This window comes from Salmo trutta, unplaced genomic scaffold, assembly GCF_901001165.1.
Source record: "Salmo trutta unplaced genomic scaffold, fSalTru1.1, whole genome shotgun sequence".
Classification (NCBI taxonomy): domain Eukaryota; kingdom Metazoa; phylum Chordata; class Actinopteri; order Salmoniformes; family Salmonidae; genus Salmo; species Salmo trutta.
In genome coordinates this window covers 31068-51251 of record NW_021822766.1, presented here as the reverse complement: position 1 = coordinate 51251, position 20184 = coordinate 31068, and the positions used below count along the sequence as shown (strand labels likewise).

At 46.4% G+C, this 20184-nt stretch overlaps 2 protein-coding genes, 1 non-coding gene and 1 pseudogene across 3 annotated transcripts; 2 read left to right on the top strand and 2 right to left on the bottom strand.

Moving 5' to 3' along the window:
- Nucleotides 1-3121: 3121 nt before the first annotated feature.
- Nucleotides 3122-9426, bottom strand: LOC115184236 (nucleolar protein 58). Its single transcript, XM_029745265.1, has 5 exons — nucleotides 9271-9426; nucleotides 6327-6388; nucleotides 5007-5149; nucleotides 3654-3787; nucleotides 3122-3552 (listed from the first exon to the last, which is right to left on the bottom strand). Exons 1-5 carry the CDS (start codon nucleotides 9394-9396, stop codon nucleotides 3499-3501), a joined length of 519 nt encoding a protein of 172 aa, XP_029601125.1. The 5' UTR covers nucleotides 9397-9426; the 3' UTR covers nucleotides 3122-3498.
- On the bottom strand, nucleotides 9131-9213 carry LOC115184242 (small nucleolar RNA SNORD11B). The gene has a single exon (XR_003874237.1). It is a non-coding gene; the product is annotated as a small nucleolar RNA SNORD11B (small nucleolar RNA).
- Nucleotides 9427-14622: 5196 nt separating the features above from the next.
- LOC115184233 (uncharacterized) lies at nucleotides 14623-20040 on the top strand. Its single transcript, XM_029745263.1, has 2 exons — nucleotides 14623-15645; nucleotides 18875-20040. Exons 1-2 carry the CDS (start codon nucleotides 14623-14625, stop codon nucleotides 19442-19444), a joined length of 1593 nt encoding a protein of 530 aa, XP_029601123.1. The 3' UTR covers nucleotides 19445-20040.
- On the top strand, nucleotides 19865-20044 carry LOC115184241 (uncharacterized; annotated as a pseudogene).
- The last annotated feature ends 140 nt before the right edge of the window (nucleotides 20045-20184 follow it).

Genomic DNA, 20184 nt, shown 5'->3' with positions numbered 1-20184 from the left:
AGTCCATCCGTTTTACTGATGTGGTCGGAGCACTAAACCGTGTAGTAGACGGAAAGGAGGAGGAAAGTCCATCCGTTTTACTGATGTGGTCGGAGCACTAAACCGTGTAGGAGACGGAAAGGAGGAGGAAAGTCCATCCGTTTTACTGATGTTTGAAGAAGAGTATCTGTCTACTCATGTGATGCTGGGATAAGTAAGATATACAGTGAGAGCTATTGTGAATAAGCCGCTGCAGTGACGAAATTGATAAAATAATGGCCATGTATCAAGTGTGATGACGACGGAATATTTTCTGTATTTATTAGGATCCCCATTAGCTGCTACAAAAGTATCAGAATTGTTCACTTCTCTCATTGACTTCTCAAACCCCGGGTAGGTTTGCTTCGCAGGCGTTCTTGGAAGTCTCGCGTCTCTGGGTTTAGGATCTCTGGCAGCGCGGGAACAGGAAGTTCCGGCAGGCGCGCATCATTACAATAAAAGAAGCGCCAGAATTGTGCAGTCGAAACGACAACTTTTGCGTCCGTTTCAAATGTATTACTACAGGTAACGTTTAAACTTTAAACGTTCTAATATCGAAAGAACATGTCATAACATGCTAGTTAACAAATACATCAAGGTATTATCACGTCTGGTAAAGGTTTTATGTGCTCATTTTGTGTCAACCGATTGAGTGAAGAACGTCATTAACTATTTTACAAGTCACATAGTTAGAGATTTTAGGTTTGTACGGTATATAAATCTCGTCAAGGTAATTTAATAAATAATCAATTTATTTGAGATTTCTGGGTTTGTTTTACGCGTCGTTATTGGTTTTGTGTAAAATGAACGAGCTGCTAAACTCTGCTTCAACCGACTTCAGTGCAGCAGAGAAAGACAATGTCACGGTCCCACTACTGTTGAAGCTAAATGTTATGATCATCCGTTTTCTACATGTCTACCAAGGCCGTAGCCATGGAGTCAACATTAGGGGGGGACCAAATCTGCCGGGGGAAACCCCCCCAGAAAAAAATCTAAATTTGAAAACTAATTTCCTGCCATTCTAAAATAAAATAACATTCACGAATACATGGGATAAACTTTTTACTAAGTTTATTTTTTCCAATAATGTTTAATAGTGTTTTGTATTACATTGCTCTGTTTTTTATTCACCTGTTCTTGTTTCATTGTATGTAATGGCAGAGATGAGGGATGAATAAAGTTCAACCATTACCATCACCATATAAACAGACATCTATGCATTGTTATATGAAGACATGTCCAGATATTGTGGCCGAGGTTTAGCAAATTGTTGTTTTTATTTACAAGTAAACTTGGGTGGGCAGCAGGGGCGTTTGCTCTGCTCTCCTCCTCTCGTCCTCTCTTCTCGTCCTCTCGTCCTCTTCTCCTCTCTTCTCCTCTACTCGTCTTATCTTCTCTCCTCTACTCGTCTCCTCTGGTCCCCTCTTCTCCAGTCATCTCAGGTTCGAGTTGCCAAACGTCAGCCTCGAAACCTTAATGACTTGGAGAAGATTTGCAAAGAGGAGTGGGACAAAATCCCTCCTGAGATGTGTGCAAACCTGGTGGCCAACTACAAGAAACGTCTGACCTCTGTGATTGCCAACAAGGGTTTTGCCACCAAGTACTAAGTCATGTTTTGCAGAGGGGTCAAATACTTCTTTGCCTCATTAAAATGAAAATCAACTTAACATTTTGACATGCATTTTTCTGTTGTTATTCTGTCTCTCACTGTTCAAATAAACCTACTATTAAAATTATAGACTGATCATTTCTTTGTCAGTGGAGAAACGTACAAAATCAGCAGGGGATCAAATACTTTTTTCCCCCACTGTATATACTGTTTTCTATAGTATTCTACTGTATCTTAGTCTGTTCCGCTCATCCATATGTATAGTCTTAATTCATTCCTACTTAGATGTGTGTAATGTTAGATATTACTGTCACAGCTAGAAGCACAAGCATTTCTGTACACCCGCAATAACACCTGCTAATCACGTGTATGTGACCAATAATATTTGATTTGACAAGTCTCTGAATGTCCTTGAGTGGCCCAGCCAGAGCCCAGACTTGAGACCTGAAAATAGCTGTGCAGCGATGCTCCTCATCCAACCTGCCAGAGCTTGAGCGGATCTACAGAGAAGAATGGGAGAAACTCCCCAAATACAGGTGAGCCAAGCTTGTCACGTCATACCCAAGAAGACTCAAGGCTGTAATCGCTGCCAAAGGTGCTTCAACAAAGTACTGAGTAAAGGGTCTGAATACTTATCAAATCAAATTTTATTTGTCACATGCACCGAATACAAGTGTAGACCTCACAGTGAAATGCAGACTGACCAGCCCTTAACCAACAGGTGTAGACCAGTGAAATGCAGACTGACCAGCCCTTAACCAACAGGTGTAGACCAGTGAAATGCAGACTGACCAGCCCTTAAGCAGCAGGTGTAGACCTCACAGTGAAATGCAGACTGACCAGCCCTTAACCAACAGTGCAGATCAATGATAGTAAGAAAATATTTACCAAATAAACAAAAGTAAAAAAATGTAATAGAAAGTAACACTAACGAGTCTATATACAGGGGGTACCGGTACAGAGTCAATGTGGAGGCTATATACAGGGGGTACCGGTTCAGAGTCAATGTGGAGGCTATATACAGGGGGTACAGGTACAGAGTCAATGTGGAGGCTATATACAGGGGGTACCGGTACAGAGTCAATGTGGAGGCTATATACAGGGGGTACCGGTACAGAGTCAATGTGGAGGCTATATACAGGGGGGTACCGGTACAGAGTCAATGTGGAGACTATATACAGGGGGTACCGGTACAGAGTCAATGTGGAGGCTATATACAGGGGGTACCGGGTCAATGTGCAGGGTACAGGTTAGTTGTGGTAATTTGTACATGTAGGTAGGAGTGAAGTGACTACATGCGATATGTCAGTTTTGTATTTTGAATAAATGTGCACAAATGTCTAAACATGTTTTTGCTTTGTCATTATGGGGTATCGTGTGTAGATTGATTAAATTGCTTTTCCCTCAATGTTAGAATAAGGCTGTAACGTAACACAATGTGGAAAAAGTCAAGGGGTCTGAATCCACCATAGCTGGAATGAAAGGAAAGACCGCTGACTGAGAAAATGGATTTAATCACTTATGGACAAAGATTTGTGGGAAACAGCTTTTAAAAAATGCATTAAACCAGTGGAGAAATGAAGTGTTTTAACATGAACATGAATACAACCTGATACTGTATCCAGTCTATTGGGTCTTTAACTGGTTATTAATAATAAAAGGTTACAGTAAAATAAAGGTTCATCTGAAACTCAAATCCACAGGAGGATTTATACACCATCATCAAGTCTCATTCCTAACAGATCAGCTGCTGGTCATTCTGAAATAACCTCGAGGTCTCCTCTTTAAACGGTCTGAAACATGAGTCAGTCCGGCCCTGGTAGATACAACAACTAAAAGTCCTAATATAATACAGTTTCTCCCCAACCACATTATTCTCCCTCTTCCTCCTTCACCTTTTTCTTCTTTTTCTTCTTCTTCGACGACTGTAAATCACAAGAAATAACAAATTAGTGTTTGTTCAGACAGAACGGCTTCGATGAGCAGGAATATATATTCTGGAGGCATGTCCCCATCAGCTACGTACTTCCTCTGTGGGAGAGACGGTGGCCTCCTCTTCCTCATCCTTTACGTCCATCGCCTCCTCCACTGCCTCGGCTTTCTTGGCCTTCTTTTTCTTCTTCTTGGGAGTTTCTTCTGCTGCCGTTGACGCCTCTGGTTCTGAATGAAAACAGAAAGCACCGCGAGACCATAGAATTTAACAGACGGCTGAGAACCGGTCTCATGTTATGGATAATGGGTTATATAACAGGATGTGTATTCTGGATAATGGGTTATATAACAGGATGTGTATTATGAATGGGTTATATAACAGGATGTGTATTCTGGATAATATAACAGGATGTGTATTATGAATGGGTTATATAACAGGATGTGTATTATGAATGGATAATATAACAGGATGTGTATTCTGAATGGGTTATATAACAGGATGTGTATTCTGGATAATGGGTTATATAACAGGATGTGTATTCTGAATGGGTTATATAACAGGATGTGTATTCTGGATAATGGGTTATATAACAGGATGTGTATTCTGGATAATGGGTTATATAACAGGATGTGTATTCTGGATAATGGGTTATATAACAGGATGTGTATTCTGGATAATATAACAGGATGTGTATTCTGGATAATGGGTTATATAACAGGATGTGTATTCTGGATAATGGGTTATATAACAGGATGTGTATTCTGAATGGGTTATATAACAGGATGTGTATTCTGGATAATGGGTTATATAACAGGATGTGTATTCTGGATAATGGGTTATATAACAGGATGTGTATTCTGGATAATGGGTTATATAACAGGATGTGTATTCTGGATAATGGGTTATATAACAGGATGTGTATTCTGGATAATGGGTTATATAACAGGATGTGTATTCTGGATAATATAACAGGATGTGTATTCTGGATAATATAACAGGATGTGTATTCTGGATAATATAACAGGATGTGTATTCTGGATAATATAACAGGATGTGTATTCTGGATAATATAACAGGATGTGTATTCTGGATAATATAACAGGATGTGTATTCTGGATAATATAACAGGATGTGTATTCTGGATAATATAACAGGATGTGTATTCTGAATGGGTTATATAACAGGATGTGTATTCTGAATGGGTTATATAACAGGATGTGTATTCTGGATAATGGGTTATATAACAGGATGTGTATTCTGGATAATGGGTTATATAACAGGATGTGTATTCTGGATAATGGGTTATATAACAGCATGTGTATTATGGATAATGGGTTATATAACAGGATGTGTATTCTGGATAATGGGTTATATAACAGGATGTGTATTATGGGATGGATAATGGGTTATATAAATTGGATTATGGCTCAGAGTTACTCAACTGACCTTCCACAGGATCTTTCTTGGATTTCTTGGTTTTGACGGTCACTGGTGTGGCCAGCTCTTCCTCCTCCACCTCCTCAAACTTCCTCTTCCTGGAACCAGAGGGGAGGGTGGAGTCTCCGGAGGGGTCGTACACCTTCACGTCACTATGGAGACATGACAGAACGTTAGTCACCAGCACAGTTGTTAATTAGTCGACGGTTGGTTGATTGGATCTAAAGGCTGTCGGTCGAACAAGATGTGTTTTTAGTCGTGCAGTAGCAGGTAAATTTATAGCACACGAGACACCTTCCTGCTTCGCGACCATCTCAGTGAATTGTTTGCGTTTGATTGTTAGTGTATATCAATTCCCCATTACATATATCACCAGTCCTACATTTACCCTTCATTCCTATCATTTCCAATCTACAATACAGTAGACAATACAATACAGTAGTCTCCGGGCGTAACACTACAGTAGTCTCCGGGCGTAACACTACAGTAGTCTCCGGGCGTAACACTACAGTAGTCTCCGGGCGTAACACTACAGTAGTCTCCGGGCGTAACACTACAGTAGTCTCCGGGCGTAACAATACAGTAGTCTCCGGGCGTAACAATACAGTAGTCTCCGGGAGTAACACTACAGTAGTCTCCGGGCGTAACAATACAGTAGTCTCCGGGCGTAACAATACAGTAGTCTCCGGGCGTAACACTACAGTAGTCTCCGGGCGTAACACTACAGTAGTCTCCGGGCGTAACACTACAGTAGTCTCCGGGCGTAACACTACAGTAGTCTCCGGGCGTAACACTACAGTAGTCTCCGGGCGTAACAATACAGTAGTCTCCGGGCGTAACAATACAGTAGTCTCCGGGCGTAACACTACAGTAGTCCCCGGGCGTAACACTACAGTAGTCCCCGGGCGTAACACTACAGTAGTCCCCGGGCGTAACACTACAGTAGTCCCCGGGCGTAACACTACAGTAGTCCCCGGGCGTAACACTACAGTAGTCCCCGGGCGTAACACTACAGTAGTCCCCGGGCGTAACACTACAGTAGTCCCCGGGCGTAACACTACAGTAGTCTCCGGGCGTAACACTACAGTAGTCTCCGGGCGTAACACTACAGTAGTCTCCGGGCGTAACACTACAGTAGTCTCCGGGCGTAACACTACAGTAGTCTCCGGGCGTAACACTACAGTAGTCTCCGGGCGTAACCACTACAGTAGTCTCAGGGCGTAACAATACAGTAGTCTCAGGCGGTAACAATAACAGTAGTCTCCTGGGGCGTCAACAATACAGTAGTCTCCGGGCGTAACAATACAGTAGTCTCCGGGCGTAACTCACCTCTTGTGTTGGTATTTGTCAGACTTCGCCATGGCTTTGCCTGTTCCACTGATTCTTCTGATCTGAAGGTGAGAAACCAGGGTCAGTACAATAGTAGGGGACCGGCAGAGTAGGGGACCGGTAGAGTAGGGGACGAGTAGGGGACCGGTAGAGTAGGGGACGAGTAGGGGACCGGTAGAGTAGGGGACGAGTAGGGGACGAGTAGGGGCCGGTAGAGTAGGGGACCGGTAGACTTGAGGGGACCGGTAGAGTAGGGGACCGGTTAGCGTAGGGGACGAGTAGGGGCCGGTATAGAGTAGGGGACGAGTAGGGGACCGGTAGAGTAGGGGACGAGTAGGGGATCGGTAGAGTAGGGGACGAGTAGGGGACCGGTAGAGTAGGGGACGAGTAGGGGACCGGTAGAGTAGGGGACGAGTAGGGGACCGGTAGAGTAGGGGACGAGTAGGGGACCGGTAGAGTAGGGGACGAGTAGGGGACCGGTAGAGTAGGGGACGAGTAGGGGGACCGGTAGAGTAGGGGTACGAGTAGGGACCGGCAGAGTAGGGGACGAGTAGGGGACCGGCAGAGTAGGGGACGAGTAGGGGACCGGCAGAGTAGGGGACGAGTAGGGGACCGGCAGAGTAGGGGACGAGTAGGGGACCGGCAGAGTAGGAGACGAGTAGGGGACCGGCAGAGTAGGAGACGAGTAGGGGACCGGTAGAGTAGGGGACCGGCAGAGTAGGGGACCGGTAGAGTAGGGGACCGGCAGAGTAGGGGACCGGCAGAGTAGGAGACGAGTAGGGGACCGGTAGAGTAGGGGACGAGTAGGGGACCGGTAGAGTAGGGGACGAGTAGGGGACCGGTAGAGTAGGGGACGAGTAGGGGACCGGTAGGGGACCGGTAGAGTAGGGACGAGTAGGGGACCGGTAGAGTAGGGGACCGGTAGAGTAGGGGACCGGTAGGGGACCGGTAGAGTAGGGGACGAGTAGGGGACCGGTAGAGTAGGGGACGAGTAGGGGACCGGTAGAGTAGGGGACGAGTAGGGGACCGGTAGAGTAGGGGACGAGTAGGGGACCGGTAGAGTAGGAGACGAGTAGGGGACCGGTAGAGTAGGGGACCGGCAGAGTAGGGGACGAGTAGGGGACCGGCAGAGTAGGAGACGAGTAGGAGACGAGTAGGGGACCGGCAGAGTAGGAGACGAGTAGGGGACGAGTAGGGGACGAGTAGGGGACCGGCAGAGTAGGGGACGAGTAGGAGACGAGTAGGGGACCGGCAGAGTAGGGGACGAGTAGGAGACGAGTAGGGGACCGGCAGAGTAGGGGACGAGTAGGAGACCGGCAGAGTAGGGGACGAGTAGGGCACTAGCAGGATATCACTGGTTAACCTGTTGGGGATAGGGGGCAGTATTTGCACGGCCAGATAAAAAAACCGTACCCGATTTAATCTGGTTACTACTCCTGCCCAGTAACTAGAATAGGCATATAATTGTTTGATTTGGATAGAAAACACCCTAAAGTTTCTAAAACTGTTTGAATGGTGTCTGTGAGTATAACAGAACTCATTTGGCAGGCCAAAACCTGAGAAGATTCCAAACAGGAAGCGCCCTCTGACCATTTCTTGGCCTTCTTTGTTATCTCTATCCAAAACAAAGGATCTCTGCTGTAACGTGACATTTTCTAACGCTCCCATAGGCTCTCAGAAGGCGCCAGAACGTTGAATGATGACTGTGCAGCCCATGGCTGATAAACAGTAGCGCATTTGGTAAGTGGTCGATCTGAGAACAATGAGACTGGCGCGAGCGTGCACGAGACGACTCCATGTTTACATTTTCAGTCTTTGAACGAAAACAACGACTCCCGGTCGGAATATTATCGCTTTTTTACGAGAAAAATGGCATAAAAATTGATTTTAAACAGCGTTTGACATGCTTCGAAGTACGGTAATGGAATATTTTCACATTTTTTGTCACGAAACGCGCCGGGCGCGTCACCCTTCTTCACCCTTGGGATAGTGTCTTGAACGCACTAACAAAACGCCGCTATTTGGATATAACTATGGATTATTTGGAACCAAACCAACATTTGTTATTGAAGTAGAAGTCCTGGGAGTGCAGTCTGACGAAGAACAGCAAAGGTAATCCAATTTTTCTTATAGTAAATCTGAGTTTGGTGAGTACCAAACTTGGTGGGTGTCAAAATAGCTAGCCTGTGATGGCCGGGCTATCTACTCAGAATATTGCAAAATGTGCTTTCACCGAAAAGCTATTTTAAAATAGGACATATCGAGTGCATAGAGGAGTTCCGTATCTATAATTCTTAAAATAATTATGTTTTTTGTGAACGTTTATCGTGAGTAATTTAGTAAATTCACCGGAAGTGTTTGGTGGGAATGCTAGTCACATGCTAATGTAAAAAGCTGTTTTTTGATATAAATATGAACTTGATTGAACAAAACATGCATGTATTGTATAACATAATGTCCTAGGATTGTCATCTGATGAAGATCAAAGGTTAGTGCTGCATTTAGCTGTGGTTTGGGTTTATGTGACATTATATGCTAGCTTGAAAAATGGGTGTCTGATTATTTCTGGCTGGGTACTCTGCTGACATAGTCTAATGTTTTGCTTTCGTTGTAAAGCCTTTTTGAAATCGGACAGTGTGGTTAGATTAACGAGAGTTGTCTTTAAAATGGTGTAAAATAGCCATATGTTTGAGAAATTGAAGTAATAGCATTTCTAAGGTATTTGAATATCGCGCCACGGGATTCTACTGGCTGTTGACTAGGGTGGGACGCAAACATCCCACCTAGCCCAGAGAGGTTAATAATACAAGCTCAGATGAGGTAGTGACTGAAAAGCATCAGGTAGTTTCAGGACTGTAGACATTAGTCATCATCATCACTGCTTGGCATCTCATGTAGCTGGTTGTTTTGGGCCTCTAGCAGTAAGGGGCAGACAGCTACTTACTCCCTTCTCCTCTAGGTGGCGCAGTCTGGCCTCCAGCTTGGCACGGTTCTCAACCCCCATCTCAGCGTTTGTGTCCTCTCCCAGGGCATCGTAGCGGATCGCCAGAGACGCTTTGGCTGCCAGCATCCTGGAGATCTGAGAGGAAGAAGGTCGATTAGAACATGACAGCAGTACTGTAGAGACATGCTGATTACACCTGGAACATGACAGCAGTACTGTAGAGACATGCTGATTACACCTGGAACATGACAGCAGTACTGTAGAGACATGCTGATTACACCTGGAACATGACAGCAGTACTGTAGAGACACGCTGATTACACCTGGAACATGACAGCAGTACTGTAGAGACACGCTGATTACACCTGGAACATGACAGCAGTACTGTAGAGACACGCTGATTACACCTGGAACATGACAGCAGTACTGTAGTGTAGAGACACGCTGATTACACCTGGAACATGACAGCAGTACTGTAGTGTAGAGACATGCTGATTACACCTGGAACATGACAGCAGTACTGTAGTGTAGAGACATGCTGATTACACCTGGAACATGACAGCAGTACTGTAAAAAAATATACACAAATAGCTAAGTAATAAAGTAGTTCAAACTATTTTTTGTTATGATTGGAAATATCTGCATTATAAGACTATACAGAATAAAGTATGAAATGTGTTAAAGTCATGTACTGGTAACATGGGCCTCACAAGCACCTGTCTGGATGTATTAGATTCTCTCAATCACCTACAAGCATCTTTTTGGAACAATGTTATCGATTTTCAAAACAGAGTCCACAAGGCACACAACTTTTGAAAAACAGTAAATGTATTTTGAAAATGTAGTTGTCTTTTAAACACATAAAAACATTAATAAAAAATATATATTATACAGTCGAAATTGCAAATACATTGATCAAAATAACACAACTGCCTGCAGAAATATGAACACATCTCTACTGATCCCTGGAGTGCAACAGCAGACAGAACAGGAAGTTGGTCTCCTTAAAACCCCAGTACATCCATACATGTTCTTTGCCGTCACTAAATCATGATGATCAACTATCCAAAGGTGCAGAATTATGGGCAATTACTCTCCTTTTATGCAGATTTCACTAAACTATTTCATAGGCTGCTGCCAACATTGAGACCTAATCACTGGCAAATTTAATAAATGGATCACTAGTCACTTAAACAATGCCATTTTAAATGATGCCACTTTAATAATGTTTACATATCTTACATTACTCATATAATTTATACCATCTATTGCACCTTGCCAATGTCGCTCGGCCATCGCTCATCCATATATTTATATGGACATAATCTCATTCACCCCTTTAGATGTGTGTGTATACGGTAGCTGTTGGGGAATTGTTAGATTACTTGTTAGATATTACTGCACTGTCCTAACTAGAAACACAAGCACTTCGCTACACTCACATTAACATCTGCTAACCATGTGTATGTGACCAATACAATTTGATTTTGTACCGGTACCACCTGTATATAGCCTCATTACTAACCTGTACCCCTGCACTTTGACCCGGTACCGGTACCACCTGTATATCGCCTCGTTACTAACCTGTACCCCTGCACTTTGACCCGGTACCACCTGTATATCGCCTCGTTACTAACCTGTACCCCTGCACTTTGACTCGGTACCACCTGTATATCGCCTCGTTACTAACCTGTACCCCTGCACTTTGACTCGGTACCGGTACCACCTGTATATAGTCTCATTACTAACCTGTACCCCTGCACTTTGACCCGGTACCGGTACCACCTGTATATCGCCTCGTTACTAACCTGTACCCCTGCACTTTGACCCGGTACCACCTGTATATAGCCTCGTTACTAACCTGTACCCCTGCACTTTGACTCGGTACCGGTACCACCTGTATATAGCCTCGTTACTAACCTGTACCCCTGCACTTTGACTCGGTACCGGTACCTCCTGTATATAGCCTCGTTACTAACCTGTACCCCTGCACTTTGACCCGGTACCACCTGTATATAGCCTCGTTACTAACCTGTACCCCTGCACTTTGACTCGGTACCGGTACCACCTGTATATAGCCTCGTTACTAACCTGTACCCCTGCACTTTGACTCGGTACCGGTACCACCTGTATATAGCCTTGTTACTAACCTGTACCCCTGCACTTTGACTCGGTACCACCTGTATATCGCCTCATTGCTAACCTGTACCCCTGCACTTTGACCCGGTACCGGTACCACATGTATATAGCCTCGTTACTAACCTGTACCCCTGCACTTTGACTCGGTACCACCTGTATATAGCCTCATTACTAACCTGTACCCCTGCACTTTGACTCGGTACCGGTACCACCTGTATATCGCCTCATTACTAACCTGTACCCCTGCACCTTGACTCGGTACCACCTGTATATAGCCTCATTACTAACCTGTACCCCTGCACTTTGACCCGGTACCGGTACCACCTGTATATCGCCTCGTTACTAACCTGTACCCCTGCACTTTGACCCGGTACCACCTGTATATCGCCTCGTTACTAACCTGTACCCCTGCACTTTGACTCGGTACCACCTGTATATCGCCTCGTTACTAACCTGTACCCCTGCACTTTGACTCGGTACCGGTACCACCTGTATATAGTCTCATTACTAACCTGTACCCCTGCACTTTGACCCGGTACCGGTACCACCTGTATATCGCCTCGTTACTAACCTGTACCCCTGCACTTTGACCCGGTACCACCTGTATATAGCCTCGTTACTAACCTGTACCCCTGCACTTTGACTCGGTACCGGTACCACCTGTATATAGCCTCGTTACTAACCTGTACCCCTGCACTTTGACTCGGTACCGGTACCACCTGTATATAGCCTCGTTACTAACCTGTACCCCTGCACTTTGACTCGGTACCACCTGTATATCGCCTCATTACTAACCTGTACCCCTGCACTTTGACTCGGTACCGGTACCACCTGTATATAGCCTCGTTACTAACCTGTACCCTTGCACTTTGACTCGGTACCACCTGTATATCGCCTCATTACTAACCTGTACCCCTGCACTTTGACTCGGTACCGGTACCACCTGTATATAGCCTTGTTACTAACCTGTACCCCTGCACTTTGACTCGGTACCACCTGTATATCGCCTCATTGCTAACCTGTACCCCTGCACTTTGACCCGGTACCGGTACCACATGTATATAGCCTCGTTACTAACCTGTACCCCTGCACTTTGACTCGGTACCACCTGTATATAGCCTCATTACTAACCTGTACCCCTGCACTTTGACTCGGTACCGGTACCACCTGTATATCGCCTCATTACTAACCTGTACCCCTGCACCTTGACTCGGTACCACCTGTATATAGCCTCATTACTAACCTGTACCCCTGCACTTTGACTCGGTACCACCTGTATATCGCCTCGTTACTGTTATTTTATTGCGTTACTTTTTATTATTTTTTACTTTCGTTTATTTGGTAAATATCTTCTTAACTCTTTCTTGAAGAAGCATTGGAACTGTAAATCTGTATATTCATCATCTTAAACAGGAGATTCCTGGAGTGGTTGGAGCACTAAACCGTGTAGCAGACGGAAAGGAGGAGGAAAGTCCATCCGTTTTACTGATGTGGTCGGAGCACTAAACCGTGTAGTAGACGGAAAGGAGGAGGAAAGTCCATCCGTTTTACTGATGTGGTCGGAGCACTAAACCGTGTAGTAGACGGAAAGGAGGAGGAAAGTCCATCCGTTTTACTGATGTGGTCGGAGCACTAAACCGTGTAGTAGACGGAAAGGAGGAGGAAAGTCCATCCGTTTTACTGATGTGGTCGGAGCACTAAACCGTGTAGTAGACGGAAAGGAGGAGGAAAGTCCATCCGTTTTACTGATGTGGTCGGAGCACTAAACCGTGTAGTAGACGGAAAGGAGGAGGAAAGTCCATCCGTTTTACTGATGTGGTCGGAGCACTAAACCGTGTAGGAGACGGAAAGGAGGAGGAAAGTCCATCCGTTTTACTGATGTGGTCGGAGCACTAAACCGTGTAGGAGACGGAAAGGAGGGGGAAAGTCCATCCGTTTTACTGATGTGGTCGGAGCACTAAACCGTGTAGTAGACGGAAAGGAGGAGGAAAGTCCATCCGTTTTACTGATGTGGTCGGAGCACTAAACCGTGTAGGAGACGGAAAGGAGGAGGAAAGTCCATCCGTTTTACTGATGTTTGAAGAAGAGTATCTGTCTACTCATGTGATGCTGGGATAAGTAAGATATACAGTGAGAGCTATTGTGAATAAGCCGCTGCAGTGACGAAATTGATAAAATAATGGCCATGTATCAAGTGTGATGACGACGGAAGATCAAGCGAAGATTTGGGCTTTGGTGATCACAAATTGTTTTTCTCTGTTATTATTTAATAATTTTTTTCTCAATTTTGGGTGTTGGTGGTGGTGGTGGACTACAGGTGCATCAGCACCTGTAGGGTGAGTCAAGGTTTAATTTAATTACTTCTTGTTTTTTTTTGTATGTTAGTTTGTTGTTGTGTTTTGTGTTAATTCACATAAAAAAAAAAAAAAGTAGTTTGTGTTCCTCGTGTTTCCCCATCCCTGTATATCTTTAGCTTCCCCTTAGTTTTAACCCCCTTGTTTTTCGTTTGTTTGTAGTGTTTGCTAGCTGGGTTGGCTTGCTTTCTAGCCGGCCTGTTTTGCTTGCTGGACTGGCCTGCTAGCCTCCAGGCCCCTTTGGTTTGGCAGGCATTGTTTGTTTCCTTCCGTTGTTTTGTAGCCCCCATTAACCCATCCCTACTCTTCAAATTGTTTTTTTTTTTCTATACCCGAACTTTCCTTGGTCCTAGTATTTGTTTGTTGGTTTTTGTTGCCACTTGTGGGACTCTTGCTGGCTGGCCTGTTAACTTAGTCTGGTTGACTGGCCTGCTAGCCTCCTCAGGTTTGGCTGTATTTGTCTTGTTTTTCCTGCCCCCCCCCCCCATCTATATTCTTCTTTAGCCTCCTTCCCCCGTTCAAATTTCCTTTTGTTTCTCTTTGTCAGCTGGGAGGTTTTAGTTCCTGGCCTACCAGCTTGTTAGTTTAGTCTGACCTGCTGGTGCGGCCTGCTAGCCTCCTAGCCCTTGTTAATTGTTTTGTTAGGTGTACCTTTTATTTTTCCCCTGCGTCTTTCCCATTGTTGATAAGTTCACCTGGGTGCTGTGTTAGTTTGTTTTTGTGTCCCGTGGTGTCGGTAGGCCCTGTTAGCCTAGCATAGCTGGACCTGCCAGCTTCCTCGGGTGTTTACACTCCCCCCCCCCCCCCTATTTTTGTTTTTCCTTTCACTGGTGTTGGGTTAAAGGGAGTGGGCCTTCACCATGTCAGCAGCACAGGCTGGCATGCGGAGGCACCACGCCGTGCGCCTCCTTTTAAAGGAGAAGGGAGGGAAAACAATGGAGTTATCCAGATTGGATTTCTCCAGAAAATTCCTCCAAAAGGAACTCCGTTTTGTACCTGCGCAGGTGAACTACATCTTAACCCTCCCTTATGGGAAGGGCTTCGATGTTAGTTTCGCCGGCGCCAGCTTCCTGAGGGAGTTCTGGGGGAAACTCCAGAACGCCCAGAACACCCAGGGATCCCTGGCAGCTATGTTTGAGGTGATCAAGCTGACGGACAATAGCATTAAAACCGTTATTGTCCGTATGTACAACGAAACGGTACAGCCGGAGGACGTTGCAGTATGGCTGGGCAGGTACTGCAATGTGAAGGGGCCCCTGACCCAGGTGAAGGATCCCGATGGGATCTGGACAGGGGCCTGGAGGGTTACTGTCCAGCAGAGGGAGGACCCCGTGGGCTATGGTGGGTTGAAAGCCATCCCATCCACCATAGTCCTCGGAGAGAACAGGGGCCATGTTCACTACCAGGACCAGCCTAAGCTGTGCCGTAAGTGTGGTGAGCATGGCCACCTAGCAGGCGCCTGCGACAAGGTGGTCTGCATGAAGTGCCGGGAGGTGGGCCACCGCTACGAGGATTGCACGAACGGCAGATCGTGCAACCTCTGTGGCGAGCGGTCCCACCTCATCCGCAGCTGCCCCTCCTCCTGGGCCAACAAGGTCAGGGCTGGCGGGATGGAGGCGGCGGCTGCGGACCGGGCTTCCGAGCGCCAGAGGGAGAAAGTGGCAGTTGCCACGGTGGCGGTAGTGGAGGAGGAGGTGGTGGCGGTAGTGGAGGAAGTGGTGGCAGTAGTGGAGGAGGTGGCAGGAGAGGTGGAGGGCGCGGAAGGCGCAGTGGTGGAAGAAGTGGGAGGGGAGGCAAAAACCCTCCCCACCCCAATCCCCCTGCCCCAGACTGAAGTGACCCCTGAAGGAGAAAGGGCCGAGAAAGACGGCCTTGGAGAGTTGGTGAGTGAGAGCTCCCCAAGTGGGTCTGACAGCATGATGACAGTGTCGGAAACGACACTGTCAAGCGAGGAGGGTACGGGAGGCGGGGGAGAGACCCTGGGCGAACACCTTCCCCTACGGAAGAGAAACGCAGAGGAGCTCTCCGACCCCGAACAGGGCGAGGAAAAGAAGGGTAAACTGGAGTGGGAGAGCTCCCAGGGGGAGGATGAGTCCAGGGTCTTCCCTGCCAACTCTCCTAACCAGGAATCGTTTTTATACCCTGTTTTAACCTCCTCTCCCTACAGCCCCCCCTTACCCCGTAGGGAGAGAGAGAAAGGATCCGATAAATAACCCCTTTTAAACTGTTTTAATGCCTTCTTTTCTTTTAGCACTGTTTTTACTCACCTCTTTCATGGCTTTTAACATCACTACCATAAATGTTAGGAGTGTAAAAACTGAAATTAGAGCACAATCGGTTTTATCCTTTTTAGAAAGTGTTAATTCAGATGTGTTTTTATTACAGGAGTGTGGTCTACCCTTTTTATCCTCTTACAGCAAATGGGAGGAGAAGTGGCAGCACGGGCCCTCCATTTGGAGCGGATCCAATTTTAATAAAAACGATGGTGTTGCCATTTTATTCAAGACCCCACAGGTGGTGGTGAGGGGGAGCACAGTGGTGGTAGGGGGGCGTGCTCTTTTAGCCAACTGTACCTTTATGGGGAGGAATTTTAACGTGCTAAATGTATATGGTTTTAACAACAAACATGACCGTTGCACACTTTTAGAAGACCTGCAGTCCCACATGCTGGGGAGGGATCCTCTAGTGGTGGGTGGGGATTTTAACTGTGTTTTAAGCAGAGCAGACAGGAGAGGAGCGGGAGAGGATTTTAAAGTAGATAGGTCAAGTGTTTTATTGCAAGGGTTGTGCAGGGATTTTAAACTAACTGACTGTTTTAAAACCCTGCATCCAAGAGAGGAGGGCTTCACCTGGACCAGTGGTGACGGCACCAGAGCCTCTCGTATTGATTATCTGCTTACTCGCGATTGCCCGCCAACCGATGCTAGAATAACCCCTGCTTTCTTCTCAGATCATGTAATGCTGACGTGCACCCTCTCACTAACTTCGGGTGTGACTGTAGGACGAGGGCCCTGGAAACTGAACTGCTCCCTTTTAGAAGATGATAGAGTAGTCAGTCAGTACAGGGAGCAGTTCAGCCAGTGGCAGACGCTACAGGACTTCTTTGATACACGAGCACAGTGGTGGGAAATGGTGAAGGGTAAGACAAGGACCTTCTTTAGGGAGATAGGAAAGAGGGAAAGTAAGAAACAAGATAGACGCATGTTGGGACTGCAGAAGCGACTGGAACGGTATTTTAACCTACGCCAACAGGGCTTTGATTTTAACCAAGAAATCAAAGAAGTAAAGAAAGAAATGGCATTTTTAGCAGAATATAAGAGCAAGGGGGTTATTTTAAGAAGTAAGGAAAGGGAATTAGAAGAGGGGGAGAAGTGCACTAGGTACTTTTTTAAGAAGATAGTTAGCAAGGGTAGGATAATGACAGGGTTAAAAGATAAAGATGGGGTTTTAAAAACAGACACAGAGAAAATAAAAGAAGTGGTCGAGGAGTTTTATGGGGAACTGTTCGGGGTAAAAGATGTATGTGAGGAAATTATGGAGGACGTTTTAACATACATTGACAGGACTATACCCAGCACGGACGACCTAACGAAAGATCTGACAATGACTGAACTCAACGAAGGACTGAGACATTTTAAGAGGGGTAAATCACCGGGGGAGGACGGCCTCCCTTTGGAGTTTTATCTGACCTTTTGGGATGTTTTAGCCGATGAACTTCTGACTGTTTTTACTGACTTCGAACAACTCGACAGACTACCTGACAGTTTTAGAGTAGGAATCGTGACCCTTTTACACAAGAAAAATGACAGGACTGACCTGACAAACTGGAGACCGATTACCCTTTTAAACTTTGACTGTAAACTTTTTACCAAGGTTTTAACACTCAGAATGTCTTCTGTTTTAGGGGAGGTGATCCACCCGGATCAAGCCTGTGCCATTCCGGGAAGGAAGATCACGGACAGCCTAGTACTGATCAGAGATGCTATCTGTTATGCGAGAGACAGAAATATGCGGCTTATAGTCCTAAATTTAGATTTTGAGAAAGCTTTTGATCGGGTCTCGCAACAGTACCTCTTCAAGGTACTGCAAAAAATGGGGTTCCCAGAAAGGTTTCTAGCTTGGGTGGGATTGCTGTATGGGGACATCACCAGCAGAATCCTTGTAAATGGGCATTTGTCGAGAGCAGTGGGAGTACACTGCGGCGTCCGTCAGGGATGTCCTTTATCTCCCCTCCTGTTTGTTGCTTGCATCGAACCACTGGCGCAGGTCTTGAGAAGGGACCAACGGATCAGTGGGGTGAGTATCCCGGGGAGTGGGGGGATGACCGCCAAGTGCGTTTTTTACATGGACGACGTCAACATTTTATGCACCGACCTTTTATCTGTCGACAGGACCCTGGACAGGACTGACTGGTACGGACAAGCCTCTGGGGCGAGACTGAATAGGAACAAGACAGAGGCCCAATTCTTCGGACCGTGGGCAGACTCAGACTTGACCAGACTACCACTGACAGTCAAAATGACGGACATAAGGGTTCTGGGGGTAAAATTTGACAGGGAGGGAGGAGGTAGTGGCAATTGGACCGGGATTTTAGGGACCGTAAGACAGAGACTGGGTTTTTGGGGACTGAGACGGCTGACTTTTGAGGGCAAGGTTTTAATCATCAAGGCTGTGATTTTACCTGTGCTTTTATTAATCAGTTCTGTTTTTATCCCCCCACGAACAACTCTTTTAGCTCTGGACCGGATGCTGTTTTATTTCCTGTGGGGAAGCAAGTGGGAGAGGCTGAGGAGGGAGGTGGTGAAGAGGCCCAGGTTCAGGGGGGGGAAAGGCTTGCCTGACCTCTACTTGTTCCTGGGCAGCCGCTACACAGCGTTACATCTGACTCTCGCCACCTCCCCGGCCAGCAACAAGACCCAGGCCCTCGCACGGTTCTGGCTGGGGTCTTACCTCAGATCCCTGAGGCTGATCCCAGTCGACCTGCGAGCCCCAGTCTCTTTCCTGCTCCCCACACACTATGTTCAGCTCAAAACATTTTTAAGACATTTTAAACTGGAAAAGGAGCCTGTCACAGTTTTAACTAAACACCGCTCTCTTTTCTCTCTTGTGCAGGAACGGGAACCGGTGTGTCCAGTGCGCGGGCTCGCTATAGGTGAGCCCACAACGGTTTGGCGCAACGTGGCCCATCCTGCTCTGCTGAATTGGCATCGTGACCTGTCCTGGATGGTCGCCCATGAGATCCTCCCGGTCGGGGCCGTTATGCACTCCCGGGGCATGGCGAGGACATCCGCGTGCCCCCGACCAGGCTGCGGCCAAGAAGAGTCGGTGAGGCACTTGCTCTGGGAGTGCAGAGCTGCAAGGGACCTGTGGAAGGAAGCAGGCCCCCTGATCTCCCCACGTCTGCCAGCAGGGGAGGACCTAACGCCGCAGCTCGTGCTGTATGGGGTGGGCCGAAGGCCTATTTCACCAAAGGCCTTCACAAAACTCTGGCCCACCCTCACGTGTCTGAAGGACGCATTGTGGTCCTCCCGCAACCTGCTGGTAGGAAAACAGGTAGAGACCACCCCCCAGGCAGTGGCTTTGGTAGCCACGGAAGCCCTGGGGTGGTACGAACGAAAGGGGGCCTCGACCCCAAGCGAAGGGTCCCCCACAACACCTGAGGTCCCGGCGGCCACGGCCTGACAGCTCTGCGGAGCCTAGGGCGACGTGCCTAGGGGAGGGGTCTCCTCTGGGCCCTGACGGATGGGTGCGGAGTCAATTCGGAAGAGCATGAGGAAGCTTTTTTGATAAGGACTCACCCCGTTCCTGTACAAAGGACTAAAGACAGCTTTTTAACAAAGGGACTTCTTGACAGGCTTTCCATGTCTTAAAAAATGTTTTACTTTGTTAAATCATTAATACACATTTTAAATGGCTTTTATCAGATTGGTTTTTACAAAAAAGGGTACTTTTATGCATGATTGGTCTTATTGTTTTAAATGAACAACTTGTACCTTTTCTAAAAAAACAATAATTGTAATGTAATGCTGGTTTTTATGCACTTTATGCCGTTTTTATGTGTAAAAATGAATTAAAAATGTGAGCTGTTTTAAAGGAAAATGCATCAATAAAACTTTTCCAAAAGAAAAATCTGTTCTTATCAGTTTAATATCTGATACGTCCCCTATCTGGGGACCATATATTAAATTGATTTTTGGAACAGGGAGATGGAATAGGGGCTTGCTCCGTCCACTCCACGCATCGACCTGGTATTGCAGTACCTCCAGGAACGGTGCACCCCCTGTCGTTGTAAAGAGAAATCAGTCAGAGGCAATGGAGTCGCTTCGTTGGTCTGTATTGTGTTTTCACATTGTGCAAGTTAATTATCAGTATCAGTGATAGCTAGATAGTGCTGGTCACATCGGTACGATAGCTGTTGTGAA